The sequence below is a fragment of the Rhineura floridana genome, chromosome 10 (assembly GCF_030035675.1).
Source record: "Rhineura floridana isolate rRhiFlo1 chromosome 10, rRhiFlo1.hap2, whole genome shotgun sequence".
Taxonomy (NCBI): Eukaryota; Metazoa; Chordata; class Lepidosauria; order Squamata; family Rhineuridae; genus Rhineura; species Rhineura floridana.
In genome coordinates, this window is record NC_084489.1 from 37156068 (window position 1) to 37177684 (window position 21617).

General features: G+C 41.0%; 1 protein-coding gene across 23 annotated transcripts in view; it reads right to left on the reverse strand.

Annotated features, from left to right (window-relative positions):
* The window catches only part of CREB5 (cAMP responsive element binding protein 5), a 400244-nt gene that overhangs the window by 130858 nt on the left and 247769 nt on the right, over positions 1-21617 (reverse strand). The window contains exon 1 of one of the 23 annotated variants that reach the window (XM_061585931.1): positions 14029-14216. The exons of the other annotated variants lie outside the window; for them this stretch is intronic. Within the exon in view, the coding sequence (XP_061441915.1) occupies positions 14029-14075 (47 nt within the window). The 5' untranslated portion in view covers positions 14076-14216. Of the gene's footprint in view, positions 1-14028; positions 14217-21617 lie in introns of those variants that run through there. 23 annotated transcript variants of the gene reach the window in all.

Sequence of the window (21617 nt, forward strand, 5' to 3'; positions counted from 1 at the left end):
TTCACAGTAAGAATTCCTACTATTTGTAAATACTAGGGCTGTGCACACATTCTCCTATTTGGTTTGTGGCTCCAATTTTAAATACAGATCGGCCCAATCTGGTCTGGACAAATTTGAACCTGATCCAACATGATCTGGTCTGGACAGATTTGGACCTGATCTGACCCGATTCAGATTCAAATCCAGCACGATCCAAATTTCTCCAGAAATCCCATTGACTTACATTGCAAAACTGAAAACGGCTGTAATTTCCTTATTTTTTTACCTGAAGACACGAATTTGGAGGTATGGTAGCTGCTATATAGGGGATTAAACCTGTCAAATTTCAGATGAGTAGCTCCAGGGGTTTTCATGCTAGCCACCTTTAAAATTTGCTTTTTCCAAGAAAGATTTTTTTTAAAAAAGACACTATCATACAGGAGGCAGATTTCCAACAGCAGTAGCGAGTAAAGGAAAAATAAAAATACTACTTGATATTAATAATATTCACTGTGGCTAGCAATAGCCAATAATAATAATAGTCCTAAACTCAGAATGCTGGCTAATATGCACACAAGGTTTGGCTGAATGGCTAATAATAATGTTGCATGCACCCCAATCTCCAAGTGGTATGAGACTTCCAGGGGTTCTAGCATGTGGTTTCCTTGGAATGAAGGTCAACAGAGACCTGGTCTCTTTATGATGTGTGGTTTTATTTATACATATATACTATCTGAGCATAAGATGCAGGGGTTCACAGCATAAACGGTACAACAGATCTTGCTTCCCGATCAGGCTTCTAGGGAGGCATCCCAGAGCCACGGCTTGGGGTTCAGCCCACACAGAGCAAGCTTCCCTGTGTGAGTTTCCAGCTTTCCGCAGCTTCATCTAGACTCATACTAACACAGACCACTTCTTAGCTCTAGGATGAGGGGTCTTCCAGCTAAGTGAGGAGGGAGAAGAGTTCTGGAACTCTTCTGAAAGTGTTCCTATGGCACACATTGTTCTCCTACCTAAATCCTTACACATGTTAATGGGAGTCACTTGACAAACTTGACTGAACCCATTAGCCTATGAAAAGAACTGGTTTTATTAGCTCAGCAGGTTTCTCTGTTAACCCTATCCATACATATTCAAAGTCAAAATCTGGAAAGGGCACTCAAAGACACCTTCCATTTCAACTCCCAATTCTATAACACTAATAATAAAGAGTGTAACCACACAAGTTGTCTGCTTATTATTTGTGGGTTCCAACTGTATGATGATGATGGCGATACTGAATTCAGAAAACTGCGGCTAAATATGTCCACAAGGTTTATTCTTTGCAAGGAGACTTAAATATAAAAGAAAAAACAGTCATTTTTTTTAAAAAAAATGTAAATAAGGATGGGGCTAGAATTGATTGGGAAAGAATAGAAAACATACACAAGCTGAACAAATCCCACCCAACCCCCACCAGAAATTTCTAAGACACAGAACTTACAAAAGATTTCTGCATCTTAAGACTTCACACCTTCTAAGCATAGCGATTAGAGAGTGCTGGGTGGGGTGATAGCATTCTAGCCTTCCTCCCTCTCTACCCACCCTGGTATTCTCTTTTTTGGTGTTGTAATTGCTCCATAACAGAGGCACCCTGTCTGGGTCCATTAGAGACTATTTTGAGCGACAGATCCATACAAATCTCTACAAATCAATTTGGGACTAATCTACTCTACAGAGATTTGTAGCTGCATCAACCCAATCTGGACAGGATACAAATAGGCCTGAATTACCCGTTTGGTTTGTTATTTGTGATTTGTACAAATCCAGTGCACAGTCCTAGCAAATACCAATCCTTTTGTTTTGACCAACCTGCCTAGAGTATTCTACAGTTACCTATTTTTCCTGGCAACAAAGGCCCACTGAGTTTCTTCCTAAACACCATATTTAATGCAATTATTTTTCTCGACCCCAATATATTTTTTAACTTTAAGAGATATGCCATTTGAGTACTTTGGTGCAGGGCTGATGTCGGGATGGGCATAACTGGGTATCTGATGAGGCCCATACCCCTGAAGGGGGGCCATTGCCATTCTGTGGGTTCTGCTCCTCCTCCATTTTGCTCTCTCTGCCTTTGTACACCTGCTGTCTCCAAGCATGGAAGTAATGGAAAGAGTAAGGAGATAACAGCAGCACCCACCACCTGTCTTGTGGTCTCCCCTTTGAGTGGTTGTATAGACTGGGCAAGAGGGAGAAAGAAAGTGAGTGGCCAGTGGTCTCTAGGAGAGGTGGAGGAGTTCTATAGAGAGGGGGGATCCACTGTGAGCAACTTGCCCAAGCCCCCCCCACAAAAAATCCTGAAGTAAGCGCTGCTTTGGTGATTTTTCTTTCACTTATCACTTGAGACATCTCTTCTGAACAGACTGAATAAGATCTGTAAATATGAATCTATTTTGGATATATTAATTCTTTTGAAAATACTGACCACTTACTGCAGTGGTAATCAATACACACACAAAACATTTTGACTGCTTGGCTAACTATTTGGTGGGTAAGCGTACAAGGAAAGCACAATTATAAAAATCATATTTAAAAACATTTTATCAATGTACACATTTATTTAATATATGTTCTAAAATGCACATGTAAAATGCACGTGTAAAATCTGAAGGATAATTAGATTCCAATCCGTGTATTAGTCCATGAGGTACGTATTAGGTCAGTTTACTTAAAAATGCAGACTGAACACAATTGTCCTCTATCATTAGCTCTGACACACAGTATATTTCTTGGTTTGAAAACTGTGTTGGAATATTTGGGAAGTGCAAAGTTCCAATCCTCGCATTATGTCAAGAGGTGCAGATCAGGTCAATTAATATTTGTGATTTTTTAGTATCAAATTCCTCAAGCACCCCTAATTTGGGGATGCCCAGTCTTCTCTTTCACAGTCTCTCTCACATGCCCATATATAATTCTTTTTACTACAGCATCCTCTGTGTACATTGCATTTTAAAGGGTTTCATAAGAAAAAAATAGATACTGTATATATTACTATTTATGCATTAACTGTTACATGTTTATGAAGCTGTTAATTAGGCAAATGAAAATAAAACTAACAGATGAAATAAAGTGGGCAAGCAAGTATACTTGGACAAGCACATAGTAATTGCTTTACTGGGTAAAAAACTGCCTTTCTGGATAATATAAAGTTCCATTTAAGTCAATATTGTATTTCTAAGAGCAAATAAACTAACACTTCCAGAAGCACCAGGACAGCCAGTGTGGTGTAGTGGTTAAGATGTTGGACTACGACCTGGGAGACCAGGATTTGAATCCCCACCCAGCCATGAAGCTCACTGAGTGACCTTGGGCTAGTCACTGCCTCTCAGCCTCAGAGGAGGCAATAGTAAACCCCCTATGAATACCGATTACCATGAAAACCCTATTCATAGGGTCGCCATAAGTCGGAATTGATTTGAAGGCAGTCCATTTCCATTCCCCCCCTCTCCAGAAGCTCACATATATAAGCCAGTTTTGCAACAATGCAGTGAATGGAACTAAATCATATACTTCTTATTCTGAATTGAGGAACATTTAAAATATGTAAATTAATTAAGTGGCATGATGAAATATATACAGGCATACCCCGCTTTAACATACGCAATGGGACCGGAGCATGTATGTAAAGTGAAAATGTACTTAAAGTGATGCAATTATCTACGCATGTACTGCACTGCAATCACCACTAGATAGCAGCGGTGTCATGCCATTAAGTTTCCGTAATTGCAAAGCACGCGTATGTTAAGAGGGGTATGGTGGCGTATGGAGCATGTATGTTATAGCGAGGCAACGTTAAGTGAAGCGACGTTAAGCGGGGTTTGCCTGTAGTAAGATGGTTACTGCTCAATGGTGCTGTCCTATGCATATCTACTCAAAAGGAGGTTCTGCTGGGTTCAATGGGATGCATTCCCATTTAAGTGTACTTAGGATTGCAGACTAAGTAAAATAATGGCCTATAGCACAGCATGCCAGTGCTTTTCAAAATTACTTACTTTGATTTCTAACTCTACCTCATCCAAAGAGCTCATTACATGTAACAATACTTAAAAGAGCAGCCCAATAAAACATATAAGACCAAATCTCTACAGAATTCTATATGCTGAAATGAAGGCTTATATCAGAGGTTAGCATCATCAGGCACCTGCCCAGAAAAAGGCAAGAAAATGGACAACAGTGCCAGAAGTAAGGAGGAGGTGGCCCCTGAGAGAGATCCACTGAGGACATCATGCCCAAGTCCCCCTCAAAACCTGGAGTCAGTGGCTGACATTAATCCCGTATGTGCTCTCATAATCATAATAGAAATTTTCAGGGTTGAACTTCACTAAGTGTCTTGAAACAGAAGTTTAAAGAATCTATTTTTCAGTGGTTTCAACAACAGCAAAGGTGGTCACAATACTGCAATGAAAGCCTAAATAGAACTAGTAGCTGGGACACTTGGTTCATATTTTCATCTGGAAGATACTACAGAATATCTGTTATGTACAGATTCTGTATGTGCACATCCAGTGTGCGCTATCCATTGACACTTTGATGTGTGATTTTATACATCAGTATGAGATGGCCCACTCTGTTTTTGAAATTGTTGGTAGGAGGTCATATCAAGGTTCTTCTTAAACCTGGAAGGTTTTCTTCCACAATTCTTTTAAGAAACCAACACCTAAAATGAGTTATCTGTATATGTATGATATAAAAGTCAGAAATGGCTGCTGCTACTGGGCGATTTCTGATGTTTTTGAAGTAATGTGAGTGTGTATTGAATAGCATGACTTGTTTATTGAATTGTTCATTTTGCTTTATTTATATGCTATTTATATGCTATATGGACAATTTATTTATATGCTATTATTTATATGCTACTGATGTGATTATATTACTAGAAATGTTTGCTGATTTGTAATGCTATTGTTGATATTGTGAGCTGGTTTGAATTCAATGTTGTTGGGAAAGTGGCATAAAAATATTAAATAAAATAAAAAAGCATACATGTACTGTTTATTCAGGAATCCTGTAATACTACTACTCTATCCCAGCAATAGAAACCCAAAGTGGATGCATGCTCTAATGTGCAGATTATCTTGCTGGGCATCTTCTCTGCTTACAAAAGTGTGTGTGTGTGTGTAAGAAGCCATTGTTATTGTTATACGCCTTCAAGTTGATTACAACTTATGGTGACTCTATGAATCTTTTTGGGATATATTCATAGGGTTTTCATGGTAAGAGGTATTCAGAGGTGGTTTATCATTGCCTTCCTCTAAGTCTACAACACCCGGTAATCCCAGGCGGTCTCCCATCCAAGTACTAACCAGACCTGACCCTGCTTAGCTTCCGAGATCATACGTGTTCAGGGTAGTATAGCCATAGGCGTAAGAACCCATACAGTACCTGAAAGTGTTCACATAATGATTCTTACTGAACTTGGTTCACACATGCATATCCCCTAGGACCAGCATAAGCAGTTCTGATAGTGCTGATAATTGTCAATCTCTGTTTCATTCCCAATAGGGTATAAGCAGTGTCAGAGATCACAGCACCAATGATCTATTTGACACTATAGCATGAGTGCTGCCCTATCTGCAGATTCGGGCCAATGTGTAAATTGGACAGCTGTTTTCCATTGTGGGAGTCTAGAACACCAAGTCATTATCAATGCTTTAAAGGCTAGGCTTTCACAAGGTCCAGGCCTGATCACCTTCTGCAGGTTGTTATAGCACGTTTGGTTCATTGTGACTTTAATATACTTCAGCATAAAGAACATTATATTTTAATGGGGCAAAGTACTTTGGCAAAGGCTCTAGATAAGCTTAGCAGTAACTGATTAAGATCACAGGACCTTTTATAGATTAGACTAGTTAAAAGCAACAAAGGTAGGAGTAACAAGACAGTTGTCACAATGAAAGAAAGCACTTTTGAGGTCTCCAAGGATCTGTATTGGCAACGTGCTATTAAACTTGTTCATAATTTTTTTGGAGTTAGAAAAGTGGACAAGTCAGAAAAGGTATAGCACCCAATGAGACTGTGAAGAGCTGCTAAAGGACCTCTCTAAGTTAAATGAACAGCAATTGACTAAACAGCAAAGCAGCAGTTGAAATTCAGTACAATGATGTGTGTCGGGGCAAAACGAATCGTAATGTCACACATATACTGTCAGTGACTGACTGACCAGGAAAGAGATCTTTAGGACATGGTGGACAACTCAACAAAAAAGTCCAATTTGTGTGTGATGGCAGTGAAACAGACAAATGCATTGTAAGGGATTATTAGGAAAAAGTCTGAAAATAAGTAAGTCATTAATGCAATGCCTTAAATGAGTGTGTGGCACAGCTACATTTGTAATAGAGTATTGTGCCCAGGTCTGGTCATTGCATCTCAAAAACAATATTGCGGAGCTGGAAAATGTGCAGAAAAGAGCAATCATAATTATTAAGGGGTCAAAGAGCCTATTCTATAAAAAAAAAAAAGAGAGAGAGAACATGGAACATAAGTGCCTATAAAATTATGCATGGTGTGGAGAAAGTGAACTCTTCCCTTTCTTTCCCACAATATTAGAACTTGGGATCAATAAAAATGGATTGACAATAAGTTCAGGACAAACACATCAATGTACTTTTTCACATGACATGAATAATCTATGGAATTCACTGCTAAATGAGCCATGTGAGCATGCTATTGCTCTCATGTCCTCCTTTCAGGCTCCTCATAGCACCATCATTCTATGGTAGAGCATTTGCTTTGCATGAAGAAGGCCCCAGTGCAATTCCCAGCATCTCAAGGTAGGGCTGAAAATGTGCTCTGAAACTCCAGAGAACTACTGCCAGTCATTGTGGAAATATTGAGCTAGATGGACCATGTTCCTATCGAGTTGGCCACTGTGGAAAACAGGATGGTGGACTATATACATCTTTGGTCTGATCCAACAAGAACACTGCTTATATTCACAATGTGCTCATGATGGTCACAGATTGTGTGTGACTTTGAATGAGAGTTAGACAAATGCATAGAGATTATTAGACATAACGATTAAATAAGAGCCTCCATGTTCAAAGACACAGTTTCTGGGGAGTTTCTGTGACAGCAGGGAGAAAGTGATTGAATTCAGGTTCTGCTTGTGGGCCTTTTAGAAGCATCTGGTTGGCCAGTGCAGGAAAGAAAATGCTTGATTAGATTGACTTTCAATCTGATCTAGCAGGACTCTCTTTATAATCTTTTGACATGGTACATCTTGTGTAAAGAGTCAGAAAAGAGAAACACACGTTGCATAATTTAGACCCTGTTGGTTGACATTTAAATATAGTGGCAATTGGAGGGAAAGCACATTTCCCCCCTTAATCTGTTGGACTATAGAAAACTGAATGAAATAACTTTTCAGAAACTTTGGAGTAGGTGACATAAAGTTCAAGGCAAGAAAGGAAAATCTTTGGTGTTGTCCCCCCACCTTTTTTTTCCTGTCTGGTTGGTCAGAGTGTAGAAAGTGGGTAAATAGAACAATCCTCTCCACCCAACAAGCCTTTAGAATTTTTGCCAAGATAAAGAATGGTTTCTCCTGCCCACCTTCCTTCCAAGACAATAAAATGCAGTAAGTAAATGTCTCTTAGGAAATCTAAAAAGAAGCAACAAGAAGGAGCAATAGAGGATACAAAATGTCATGGGCCATCTCTGGGATCCCCTGACATTTGGTCAGGAATTGGAAGGAACTGCTAAGCGGCAGGATAAATACTGTCAGTGCCAAGAGGAGCAGATTCACAGCGTTCTTCCTCTACAACATCTGAATTTGAATGTATTCCATCCCACTTCATATTGATGAGAAAATACCAAGACAGGCAAGCTCATTTGTTGAGAATAGGACCAACATTTTATTTATTTATTACATTTATATCCCACCCTTCCTCTCAGTAGGAGCTCAGGGCAGCAAATAAAAACACTTTAAAGCATCTTAAAAACAAACTTTAAAATATATTAAAACAAAACATATTTTAAAACATCTTTTTAAAAAAGCTTTAAACACACCTTAACAAGCAATTCCAACACAGATGCAGACTGGAATAAGGTCTCTACTTAAAATGTGTGTTGAAAGGGGACGTTCTTCCGTAAGCACCGAAAATATAACAGAGATGGTGCCTGTCTAATATTTAAGGGGAGGAAATTCCACAGGGTAGGTGCTACTACTGTATATGGCTTTGCACCCCAAAACTAGAACCATGAATTTGGCCCAGTAGCTAATGGAGAGGCAGGGCAATTCTTTTAGCAGCAGGGTGACATGTTGGCGATGCCCTGCCCCAGTGAGCAGTTGCGCTGCCGCATTTTGCACCACCTGCAGCATCTGGACCAACCTCAAAGGCAGCTCCACATAGAGCGCATTATAGTAATCCAGCCAGGAGGTTACAAGTGCATGGTCAACAGCGGTCAGGTTATCCCAGTCCAGAAACGACAGCAGCTGTCTTATCAGCTGAAGCTGGTAAAAGGCACACCTTGCCATGGAGATCACCTGGGCCTCTAGTGACAAAGATGGATCCAAGAGCACCCCTAGACTATGAACCTGCTCCTTCAGAGGGAGTACAACCCCATCCAAAGCAGGCAATTGGCTAATTATCCCAACTTGGTAACCACCAACCCACAATGCTTCCGTCTTGCTAGGATTCAGGTTCAGTTTATTGGCCTTCATCCAGACCACTACCGAGTCCAGACATGAGTCTAGGGCTTGCACGGCCTCTCCCGATTCAGACGTTACAGAGAAATAGAGCTGGGTATCATCAGTGTACTGCTGACATCTTGCCCCAAATCTCTTAATGACTGCTCCCAAGGGCTTCATATAGACGTTAAACAGCATGGGGAACAAGATGGTACCCTGTGACAACCCATAGCACAACTGCCAGGGATCCGAAAGACAACCACCCAATGTTATTCTCTGAAAACGACCTTGGAGATAGGATCGGAACCACTGTAAAACAGTGTCTCCAGTATCCATCTCACCAGGTCGGCCCAGGATACCATGGTCAATGGTATCAAAAGCCACGGAAAGGTCAAGTAAGAATAACAGGGTCACACTCCCTCTGTCTGTCTTACAATAAAGGTCATCCATCAGGGCGACCAAGGCCAATTCAGTCCCGTATGTCTGAAGATTGGAATGGGTCAAGATAATCTGTTTAATCAAAGAGTACTTGCAATTGCTGTGCCACAACCCTCTCAATCACCTTCCCTAAAAGGGAGTATTTGCAACCGGGCGGTAGTTGTCACAAACCAACGGGTCCAGGGTGGGCTTTTTCAGGAGTGGTCGGATCACTGCCTCTTTCAGGACAGCTGGGATCACCCCCTTCCACAATGATGCCTTGACCATAACCTGGATCCACTTAATCATACCCCCTTGGCAAGCTTTAATAAGCCAAGAAGGGCAAGGGTTGAGAGGACATGTTGCTGGCCACATCGTTGCAAGCATCTTGTCTACATCATCAGGTCACATAACTGAAACCGATCCCAAGAAGTTACAGCAGACATTGCACTGGACACCTCACTGGGGCTACAGGAGATGTGGATGGTGCATCAAGATTGCTACGGAGGCGAGCAACTTTACCCTCAAAGTGCCTTGTAAACAATTCACAGTAGGCCTCTGAAGGGTCTAAAACTCAGTTTCCTGGAGTTGATGTCAACAGACCCCTGACAATATGGAAAAGCACCACTGGATGACTACTTGAGGATGTGATGGTGGCAGAGAAGTGGGCCTTCTTCACCACCCTCACCGCCACACAGTAGGTATGGTTATGATGTTTTACTCGTGCCTGATCAGCCTCACAGAATGTCTTTCGCCACTTGAACTCAAGCCGACATCCAGCCTGTTTCATTCCTATTCCCCTGACAAAGCTCCAATAGCCAGAGTGGTTTAACCGTCAGCCCCTCTGCCCAGAGAATTCTGGGAACTGGAGCTCTGTGAGGGGAATGGTCTCCTAACAACTCTTAACATCTTCACAAACTACGCTTCCCAGGATTCTTTTTATTTATTTATTTATATATTTGATTTATATCCCACCCTTCCTCCCAGTAGGAGACCAGCAATTCTTTGGGTGAAGCCATGACTGTTGAAAGTGGAATACATGTCTGGTGTGGATGTGGCCCTAGCCTGACACAATTACACTAAACTGGCTTTCAAAAAGGTTTATTTTATTTTATTTATTTATTCACAGCTTTATAAACTGATTCACAATCAAAACTTACCAAGTTTTATACAATAAAATACTAAGGATTATGAACTCAGTAAACTAAGGCAAAAACAATTTCTATAATTATTATTCCATAAAATAACTGGGTCACACTTTAGGGAAAGCCTTCTTAACCAAAAATGTAACAAAACACTAAGTGCTTGTTTAATTTCAGTTAGAAATTCATTCAAGAGGGCTGCAGTACAACACTAAAAGCCCAGTTTCTAGTACATACCAAACACACCTCTGGGACACGCAGTACTCTTAGCAGGGCCCCATCTGTGCTCCTCCAGACTGATAAAGTTGCAGAGCAAGGAAATATGGCGTTTGTTGCGCACCAAATGCCACTCCAGACTGGTGTTTGTGTGTTTTTGTGGGTGTATTCTGCAGCAAGTCATTCATGTGATAATTGTGCATTAGAGGTGGATTTATACTGGACAGTCCACACATCAGTCTGCTTTATTAGTTGTTCTGGGATGCTTCTCCAATGTTAGTATGCCCACCCCAAAATGTTTGCAGGCACAAACAGTATTGAAAGCAGGATTGTGTGTACCTGCCCTGATACCACAGTGAACACAAATAATCCTGAATGCACAATAAGAAGGAAGGGGCTTAAACATCCTCACTAACGTGCTCTAGAGTAGTTCCCATATATTTCAACTAGGTTTTAGGAAACTAGCTGAATGACCATAGCTCAGCACATGCTTCTCCAAAACTTTCTTCCACATGAACAGACTCCTGTATTGCCCCAGAATGAGAAGCAAAGGGGGATAAAAGAAGATAATGTGTGAGATGGAACAAACCACAGTTGTATCTTCTTCTGCTACTGTGAAACTGTTGAAAAGACAGGTATCATCTGTGGGTTGTGATCTGAAAACAATGCTATGGGCCATTTTTAGCCACCTTCCTCATCCACAAGAGCAACTGATGTTGCAGCAGGTGAACCTGGCATTCATGAGCATCAGTCACCACAACTTTTGCAGTCTTGGGTACTTTGGAGACATGGTCGTGCCTGAAATCCTAGCCCACCAAATGAAAGCAGCCAACTCCCAAGAAAAAAGAACAACTCAAAAATAACATATGAACAATCCAATCCCTAAGATTGTTACTTATACGGAACAATTTTTGTATTTGTTGATGATCCTGGACTTTTATCACTGCTGATGTAGTGTACTGTGGACTTCACTTACATGAAATATATAGGAATGTTTTTATAAACTTGTTTCTTGCACAAGTGCCTGTGGCATGACACATGACACATCTTGGCCACTGCTCTCTACTTGTGGCAAATTAAATGCTCCATTAATCCATTAGGAGTGCTGTTTATGGAGAATCTTTCCATTGTACAAGAAAACAGTTTATCAATCCTACCATTAAATCCAGATACAGATATGCCAAACATGTTGTGTCATTCAGGAGCATTCTAGTGGCTGAAAGGTTCCTCCCACCTGTGTGACCATCCCTCCATCCCTTTCTGTTTTGGGGCTGACAATGGTTATTGTTATATTGCTGTCAATGTTAGCATTAACCCTTAAGTTAGCCATAACCACATTTTGTAAATCCACTTTAAACTATGGAGTTATATTCAACTAAGTCCTATTCAGAATAGACCCATTGAAATTAATGAACCTAGGTTAGTTATGTCCATTGACTTCAATGGGCCTTCAGTGCGACTAGCATTGAATACCACCCATGGTGTAAGAGGAGTTTGCCACCATCCATAGTTGGCTCTGAAATTGCAAAGGAAGGAATGGCTGCATGAAAGGGCAGAGGAGAAGAGTGTTTGAGTCTGTGAGGTACTTGCACTTTTGGGAAAAAACTTAGGCAAGATTCTCTCGGTGGAGCCCTCAATGTGCACCCACCTTCTTCTCCTAGCCACTGGTGCTTCTGGCCATTCAGTTGCCCCTCCTCCTCAGCCCAATCTTTTCCCAGAGGAAAAGGACAAGGCATCTGTAAATGACTAGTCCTTCCCTTTGTTCCTTTCACTACACAAAGGCATCAACAACAAATGGAAAGAGGAGGAGCAGATCCAGTGGCCCCTACTCAGTAATAGGCTCAGCAGCTGCCCAAAGATGCCAGCCCCCAGTCGCACTGTCCCTGTTATTTATTACAATAAAAGTGCACTCTAGTATGGAACAATGAGAAAAGGTAAGTTGTATTTGAATAAGCATATGACACAAATCCACCCAAAGTGAGGGTATCGATCAATCTCTCTCTGTGGCCACAAAGTCTGATATCTAATATGGATCCTACTAACTTTGCATAAAAGCTAAGGATCAAAACAATGTTTCTAGCCCTTAGGATTTGCCAGTTTCTAACATTCTAACATATTGTTATCAAACTGTTTTGTTTTAAAGAACTTCAACATAAGGTGTAACATAAGGTGTAAGATGCTTCCACATGAATGGGTTTTCACAATATCATATATGCTGATTCAGCACACCTGACACCAACAAGCCATGTAGAGAGTTTGATTACCTCTGTGCTGCTTGCTGCTAATTCATACTAGACTCAAAGACTCACCCTCTTTCACTGTCATTTTTTACAGATCCTGGGTCAGCAAGGGGAGGATAAACATGAGATTTCAAATTCTGGCAAAGCACAGAAAACAATATAGAATGGAAAACGGACATAAGGTATTTCTGTGTAAAGATTCCCAATATGTATAATTTTTTTAAAAGTATATAGGCTTTGGCACAGCAAGTTTTAGTCAAGAATTCCAAACACCCTGTCCCAATGCCCCAGAAATGCAGTGCATGTGACAACTCTTTAGCTTTCTTCTTAAGAGCTTTTGGGAGAGAGGTACAAATTTCAGCGACTCTCTGCAACAGAAAGAAAACAAACACACAGGAGCCACAATCCTGAAACCACTTCATTGTAAGTTATCCCAGTGACATAAATAAATGGTTGCAAGGCTTGCAGAACTGTATTGGCAAAGCATTAGCTTCAAACCCCGAGTGGCACCTTTGGGACACACCACACAAATCACATTCCTAAATGATTTATATCCTAGAAAGCATATCTTTACCAGGGAAACCTTTTATGTGCTCTATTAGACAGCAGTTAACTGATCTCAAATTGACCAGTCCCATTTCAAAAGCTACCCCCTCCCTTTTTCGAAACCCAGTTTCAAACCTCTGTGTATATGTGTATTCTAGCAGAAAATAATTTGCAGCTGTGATAATATCAGGTTGGGATTTTTTAAAAAGAAAAAGGAAAACACTATACTATAGTTTTACATTGAATAATAAAAGATAAAAAAGGGCAGTCTGTGAATAATTAGAGGTTGCTGTCTGAAGCCAGTTGCAGTCACTGCAACTGATAATAAACTTAAACCCCCTTGAGAGCAGGTAAATGCTTTGCAACCCTGACCCCCTAGATCTCACATTACTTAACTACCCTGCAGCTCCAACATTACATCACCATTCCAATGATTGGCCTCTGCAGTTTAACTCTCTCCCTGTCTCCTCTGATTATGAACCAAAGAGCAACGCAGAGCGGGAGGGAAGGAGTCTCGAAAGAAACTTCGCTCGAAAGTTTGCTGGTTCTTGATCGATGCAAATCGGTGCTGGAAAGTCCTGGTTCTGCTCAACAACGCTAAAGGATGTTTGTAACAGAAAGCAAACTCAATCCAAGTGCAGAGAAGGAAGGGGGCGGAGGGGCGGAGAGGCGGGGGGGGGGAGAAGAGAGAATATACTCAAAGAGGAAATGAATCAATAGGCAAAAAGGAAGAGGTGGTTGGTCGGCTGCTGCTGGTGGTAGTAGTAGTAGTAGTAGTGATAACAGTGCGAGAGCAATCAGAAAAGGAAAATTAAAAACAAACCTCATGGACATCACTGGGTCTGAATTCCCTGCTGAGGTGCAGAACATGAGAGCCCTGGAATGAGCGTATTGAGAACCTGAGCCAAAGCTTAACTAGCCCGAGTGAGTCATATCCTTCCCATTTGATTCCAGTCCAAATGATGATGTAATGCTCTGACCCTCTCTCTCCCTAGCTCGCTTGCTCCCTCTTCTCTCTACGCTGCTTCCCTCCTCCCCTTCTCCTTTTTAGCTCGGTGCTAGTGAAGTCACCATTTAAATCTGGCAGAGCTGAAGCAAAAACTTCAGTGTAACCAAAACAGCCCCAGGCGAAGTTCCAGACGCACAGAGACTTGGTGGTGCAATTGCCATTGGAAACGGGTAAACAGAGAAAGAAACAGTGCCGCCTCAGAATGGCCCGCGCAGCTGCCTGGGCGAGATCAGAGTCAAGCCCCGGGAACGGGGCTGTCGGAAATTGAATGGTTTTTTCCTCAGAAGATGCTACATGCACGCTCGCTCTCACACACTCACAGTGACACACTGCCGCACAATTTTAAGACCTCAAGAAAGAAAGGGGGGAGCAACTATGAAGAAAGCAACTATGGAAAGACCAAATGAAACAAGTAGGAACAGGAGAGGAAAAACTATTTGAAATATGATTGGGCTTATAGGGAAATGAGCCCAGGCATACCTGTCAAGAAGCCTTTAATCGAAGTGTCTTGTTGTTTTTTAAAACCAGCCAAGCCAAAGACTCAGTACATATGGAATGGTGGCTTCCAAGTGAGGGTCACAGACAGTAAGGCACAAGGCCTGTTGGCTAGTAACTCTGGTAAGGAAGTTCTGCTTTTGAGAATGGCCGCTTCCAGCTGGGGCTTCCCTACAGATACATCAGCTGCCCATTCACTCATTTGTTGCTGAGAATCCAGACAACATTTCTTCCAAACATTTCATAGCTGGCATTCCACTAATAAAAATGATGCTGATGATGATGTTATTCCTCTTCCTGCTTTTTTCAACCTCTGCATTTTAGCAATTTTTTCAACATATCATAATTACACCACAGGTGAGGAGTTGATGGACATGGCCCCTGATGACACAGAGGACAGAGGAATGATGCCTCTCTCTGTTTCCTGCCTCTTCATTACCTTTTTTTTTTTAAGCACTGTGCTTCTATTGTGGCCATCTTTTTGTTGTTGTTGTTAATCATTCTGGATTCTCAACACACACTAAACCACTTGCACTGATTTGGAAGCGGATGCAGCACTAGTGTAAAACAAAAAGGGAGGGATTTTTTGTTGAAACGTTCCTATGTCTGGTATCAGCTGCTGCTGCAAGAATTAAGAGATTTTTTATCTTCTGGAAATGTGAAGGCACCAGAAAGAAAAACAAAAAAGATAGACCCCCAGCCCCCAAATAATTGTTTCTGAAGCAGACACAATTGTGCACGCTTGCAGTGTCTAATAATGTTTAATAAAGTGGGAGGGCTTGGCCAGAGCTTACCTATCAACAATGTACCACTTGATTTTAGCTTTTCATAACAGTGATTGTGGGAACTCAGAAATTATGGGAGATTAAAGGGGGGACTCAGAAATTATGGGAGGTTAATATCTGATTGGGAAGTGTGTGAGAAATTAACTGCAACATCACCAGTTGTAACCAGGCGTGTAGTTGTCCGGGGTTGCAGGGAGATTATAGACCCCTTACTTTTTGGGGAGCAGGTCCCTGGCCAGGTCCCTATGTATAAACCCATCAGCATGAAAAGGGCATGTATTAGGCACTGAGAAGAGTCCTTGATCTTTTGTGCTCATTGGAGCCAGAGTGAAATTAGGTGAGCCAGCCACAGAGAAGGGGAAGGACTGTAGCTCAGTGGCAGACCATCTGTCTTGCATGCAGAAGGTCCCAGGTTCAATCCCTGGCATCTCCAGGTAGGGCTGGAGAGACTCCTGCCTAAAACCCTGGAGACGCTCTGCCAGTCAGTGGAGACAATACTGTGCTAGATAGACCAATGATCTAACTCAGTATGGCAGCTTCCTACATTCCTATGAGAAGACTCTTCTCAGTAGCTCACACAGAGCCTTCCCTTTCATGCTGATTGGCTCTTAGGGACATCCGTTATAGTGAAGTGTGGACTTGTGAGATGACGGAGAGGAAGGGAGATAAGCGAAAGTGGAAAATGAGGTGTGGCTGTGAAAGGGTATGGCGTGACTATCATGAAGGGACCCTGCACTTCTGAATTTGCCACCACACTATTGGTTGTTGCATAATGCAGGAAAAAATGTGAAAGCACACAGTGTGGTTGCCATTGTTTTTAACCGAGGCCCTTTTCCAAGATGCTGCCATTATGCAAATTGTAGCAGCTGCTGCTTTAACAGTCGGAATCTGGGGGCACTCACTGCCTTAAATATGTATCTATATAAAGAAAGAATAAATATTCTACAAAACAAATCACTTTTTCCCAGGTCAATGGGCATAGCTATCACTAAATTTTAAGAAAACATTTTTCCGCTGATATTTGCAGGCAGTTTTGTTTCAGTTATTAATTGTTGCTATCTCTGGGGTCTAATATCTGTGGCTACATGCAGGGCAAGAAGAAGAGAAATAAAGGAGGGCATGTTGCTTTCTGTGGATCAGGCGAGCTCACTTGATACCAATACTGTGCGGCCGCTGAAAGTGACAGCTTTATCAAGTGAAGCAGCTTGGAATTAGAGGTGATCAGCCATAATTATTACTGGCGCCAGTGAAGCCGGTGGTCTTGACAGTATCATATGTAGTTATAAAGTTTGGTTCATTGTGTCATTGGCCTGCATAACTCATTCATGACCAGTTATTGATTTCTCATCTTCTGTAACATAATAAAAAGAAGTTTAATCATTCTAAAGCTTTCTTTTATTTCCAAGCATTACAAGCTACTTTAATTGAACAACATAGAGAAGCATCTCTGTTTTTATTTCTTAATTGCCCTGGGAAATATTTTTGAAGGATGAGGTATAAATCTGAATAAATAAAACATAATAATAAAAGTGTAACAATTGCAAGGTTTCACTATTCAGCCCTAAATGTTTTTTGTTAGATTTCTATCCATGCAAGTCTTGGGAGCAGAGTTAAAAACTACATGATACTTATGGAAATGATTTAGAATATCTGGTTTAAAGGGTTGAAAAAAGAAAAAAGACAAGAGCCAGAACTTCAAGAAATGTTGTTTCAAATACCATTCCTAATGTAGGTGGGCAGGTATAGTGGGTTCATAAATAAACACAAAGCAAAATCATTACAAAGGGAAAGCTATAATTCACATAACCTCCAACTTCTTACAGATGAAAATAGGGGCATGCCTGTAGCACCCTACTATTCATACCAAAGATCACTACCAGCATCTCTTACTCCTGTTCAGATGTTGCCAATGGTTATACAGTGTGAGCTGCATCTATTTGCTGTGCAGTAGCCTCATTCTTTACTGATTTAAAAGTCAAGTTTCTGTTTGGTCTTTTGGTTAAAGATACGTTAGAAAACTATAATTGTCTGATAACATACAATCACAGTTCAAAATACTCCTCAGCATCTGTAGTGTATACATGGCAGGATGCATAGTGTTAATTTTCATCATTTACATGCAGGTCCTCCCCAGGGGATACGCTTCCTTGCCTTTGGTTTTTGCCCTTGCAGACTCTTTATTCTTCTTTACTTTGAAGGCAATGGAACAACATTGCTCCATTACATTCAGTGGAGTAAAATTAAGAGTCTGAAAAGAGGGTAATTTTTCTGGGCCTCAAGACAGGCTCAGAAAAATAATCTCAAATCTTCAAGGGTGTTTTTTGTTTGTTTGCTTGTTTTGCCTGTGTAAGATTTCTGAGTTAATTTGAAGCAAGCTTGGAGCTCACCCATATCTATCTAGTCTGTACAGTAACAGCCCAGCCTTATGTGCTATAGCTGTGGCAGCACATGCAGAGGCTTGTACTGCATGATAAACAAGCAGGTAAGTGGTCCATTTGCTGCTCAGAACTGCATGAGGACCCCTAATATTCTTAGAATATCACCTGGGAAGCATGTTTGCACCTGTGACCATTCTTTGTGAGGTCTGGAAAGCCCTTTTGCATCTTTCTTTTCTGCTGCCCCATTTCAGCATCCACATTGGTGCAGTTTCCAGCACTGAGAAGAAGCACCCCTATACCCCAATGTTGGGGTTCCTGTGCTTGATTCTATACCCCAGACTGCCTGTGTGCAACAAACTAAGACTAGCCTTGTATTGAGAAATACTGTCTTATTAACCAGTATTCTGATAGTATAGAACCCTCTAAAATCAAAGGGATTTTGAACTGAACGTGGCTGACCTAGGCAAATACCAAAATTAGAGAGTTCAACCTTTTATCAGAATTAATTGGATTCATAAAATTAATAAAAAGTTTGACTACTGCACATCATACTTTTCTAAATGTATTTGAAAAAAGATACATTAGAGTTTGTCATCTCAGTTATCTGCTCTGTAGTCATTACATTAGCAACTAGAGGATTAATTCAGGTTAAATTATATATCAGACAATCAAAAAGTGTTTTTAAATGAAATCAAACGCTTAAAGTAATTAAAAACAAAATGACTGGTTTGAGGGCATGAAAAAGTCACTTCCAACTCAGGTATTTTCAAGGCCTGTTGATTCCCCATCCCCACCACAACTCCTTACAGGAAACACTCTTTCCCCATTTTCCTTCCTGTGACCTGTAAATGGTCAAGGATTTCCTGTAGTCCAGAGGAAATTCCACTCAGATACCAAAGCTGCACTTTTTCATGTGTGTATTTATTTTATTCCCTTCTATCACTTTTCCCTGCAATCCTCATATTTCTAACATCCAGACATACTGAAGAATACTGATGATGGGAGGCAAAAGATATTCTAATTCTAAAGGGATCCATCTTCAAAACAGTGCCCATGGCTCCAGTTTTGCAGACTAGCTGAGGAATGTTCACAGCCCCCTCCCTACGCATATCTTATCCTTGGGGAAAGGGTGGTGGGGCAGACATCACAGCTGCCTGATGTAAGAACAGTTATAGTTCCACCACTCTGGCTGCAAAGCTCGTATCTTTGCATAAGCAGCAATATCTATGCTTTGAAAATCACATCACCCAAGGATTATCTGGCAAGAGAATGGCCAGCTGAATCTAACACATGAACAACATTTTCAATATTTCAACATTTAAAATGCAAATCCATAACTTTAAATCCATTATTATTTCATTAAAAATACATTTTCATACATCTACACGCAAGCACTGCCTAGAATAATAAACTCTCTACGAAGCTGGTTCTATTGAAGTAAGTGGGCCTTGCATCCAAGAAAATAGTATGCTTAGGATCAAGGCATTTGAGCCTGAGCCTGTTGCTCCATCTAAAACAACTTTCTCACTGACTGATTAAAATTGGTGCTGAAGAGTAATTTCTCTACTACAGCTACAGTTCACAACTGGAGTGCTTAAATTTCAGCTGATGTTAGTTCCATTGATTAGAATGGTATCAAATCAGCTTAAACCGAGAAGCTTCATCTGACCCAGTCTGTGGGATGTGTTGCAAGTCTATTATTTATTTATTATTTATTTATTACATTTATACCTCACCTTCCTTTTCATCATAGAAACCCAAGGCGGCTTACATATGGTTCCCAGGCAGAACCATAACTACATAAGCTGAAAAAAATATGCCTACGTTACCATTTGTATGGGCGATAATAATTTTGAAATAATTGTTCTTCACTGAGGGAAGTCTCATTTTCACAGACGTTATTTTTCCTTTTCAACCCAAGATCCTTCTAGTCCCAGTGGAATCAAGAGGGCCAGCAAATTTCAGGGTTAAATAAGCTTTAATGACTATCACATGTACAAAGACTTAAACCTAGCATTAATTTTTTATGTTTTTTTAAAATGTGGCATCTCTTCCTTTTTAATTTCAAATAACCATCCAGGTGGTTTCCTAAGGACTTCTTTGCAAATTGCTTCCAGTGAACCCTTTCAGTCACAGACCACTGCAAAAACCATGTGGAGTTATTCAGTTCAACTTGGGTGTCCTATGTTTTTATAGTGGACAGAATCATAATTTTTATCCACAAGACTACATTGATAGAGATAGAGCATGCCTCATTGTGAAGCGGGATGCCAAAATTATTCTGCCAGTGTGGTGTAGTGGTTAAGGTGTTGGACTATTACCTGGGAGACCAGGATTTGAATCCCCACCCAGCCATGAAGCTCACTGAGTGACCTTGGGCCAGTCACTGCCTCTCAGCCTCAGAGGAAGGCAATGATAAACCACCTCTGAATACCGTTTACCATGAAAACCCTATTCATAGGGTCGCCATAAGTCAGAATCGACTTGAAGGCAGTCCATTCCCATTTTTTATACCTAACTGCAAAATCCATGTTTTCCTTACCCAGTTGGTAGCCTCCAGATCCATACATGTCCTGTTTGTGATCGGATTTATATTGTGAAAACCCATCTTTCAAGCATCCATACTTGAATGTGGGCTTCTTTTTTCTAAATCGCTTTAGCATTGGCCACTCTCCTAAGTCCACGCCTTTTCAGTGATTGGTCCATAATGGTCATTTGCTTTTCACATGTTTTTTCGGGAGAGTGCAGAAACATATAAAATTCCCATGCTTGAGCAGGTTTTTAGATGTGCAAAAGGGCAAAGTTAATGGACACCCCGCCAAGTGCAAGCAAAATAAATATCTGGGTGGTTACATATAACATAGTGCATACTAAAGATGGGAGCTGCTGGTTACTCCCAATTCCATTGAATTTGTCGAACTGGGAGGCAAACCCTTTCCGTGTTTGATTGTTTCCCACTATCTCCTGCTGTTACCATTTTGAAAGGGCTTTCCTTCTGCCCAGTACACCCACCAAATCTCCTCTTCATGCCTTCTCCTCCCAAACTGTACTTGATCCTCCACTGCACGCCATGGGAGAAAGCAAAAGATAGCTTGTAATTCAGATTCAAATTAGCAGAGGGAGGACCCAGATTAGTCAGTTTCAAGCTCAGAGAAAAAGGACACCATTTACAGTGCCTGCGTTCACGCACACACACAGAGAGAGAGAGAGAGAGAGAGCTGCCTGGCTCTCTGGTATGTTTGGTTCCCCCTCCCATCCCCATCAATTTTGCCTGCAGCTGGATCAGCTGCAAGATTAATGCCACGTTAAAGTACTAGAGCTTGCTCCTCTCCCCTCGCTTTCCCCTATCAACCCAAGGAAGTTCAGTTAAAAACTGTCTCCTCTAAACTCCATGTTTTCAATGAATTCTTTGCATAATATCACAAAATAGCTTTTAAGTTAAAATATTACTCATTAAACATTTGATTTTACATTTGATTGCAAAATAGTTTTTAAAAAACACACCAATGTGACACAGTTACAGAAACCAGAAGGAGGAAGTACCCCATTTCAGTACCAGAAGCAGGAATGTACTGTAAGAGAGAATGAGGAGGCGTGGACAGAGGGTAGATTCAACTTCAGTACCAGAAATGTAACTGGCTATTATGGAGAAAGAAGACAAGGGGCTTGGCATATGATGGAGGAACACCCATGGACCACCTACTGCAGGAAAGTCTGCAGCATTTTGTCTGGGCGACAGACATTA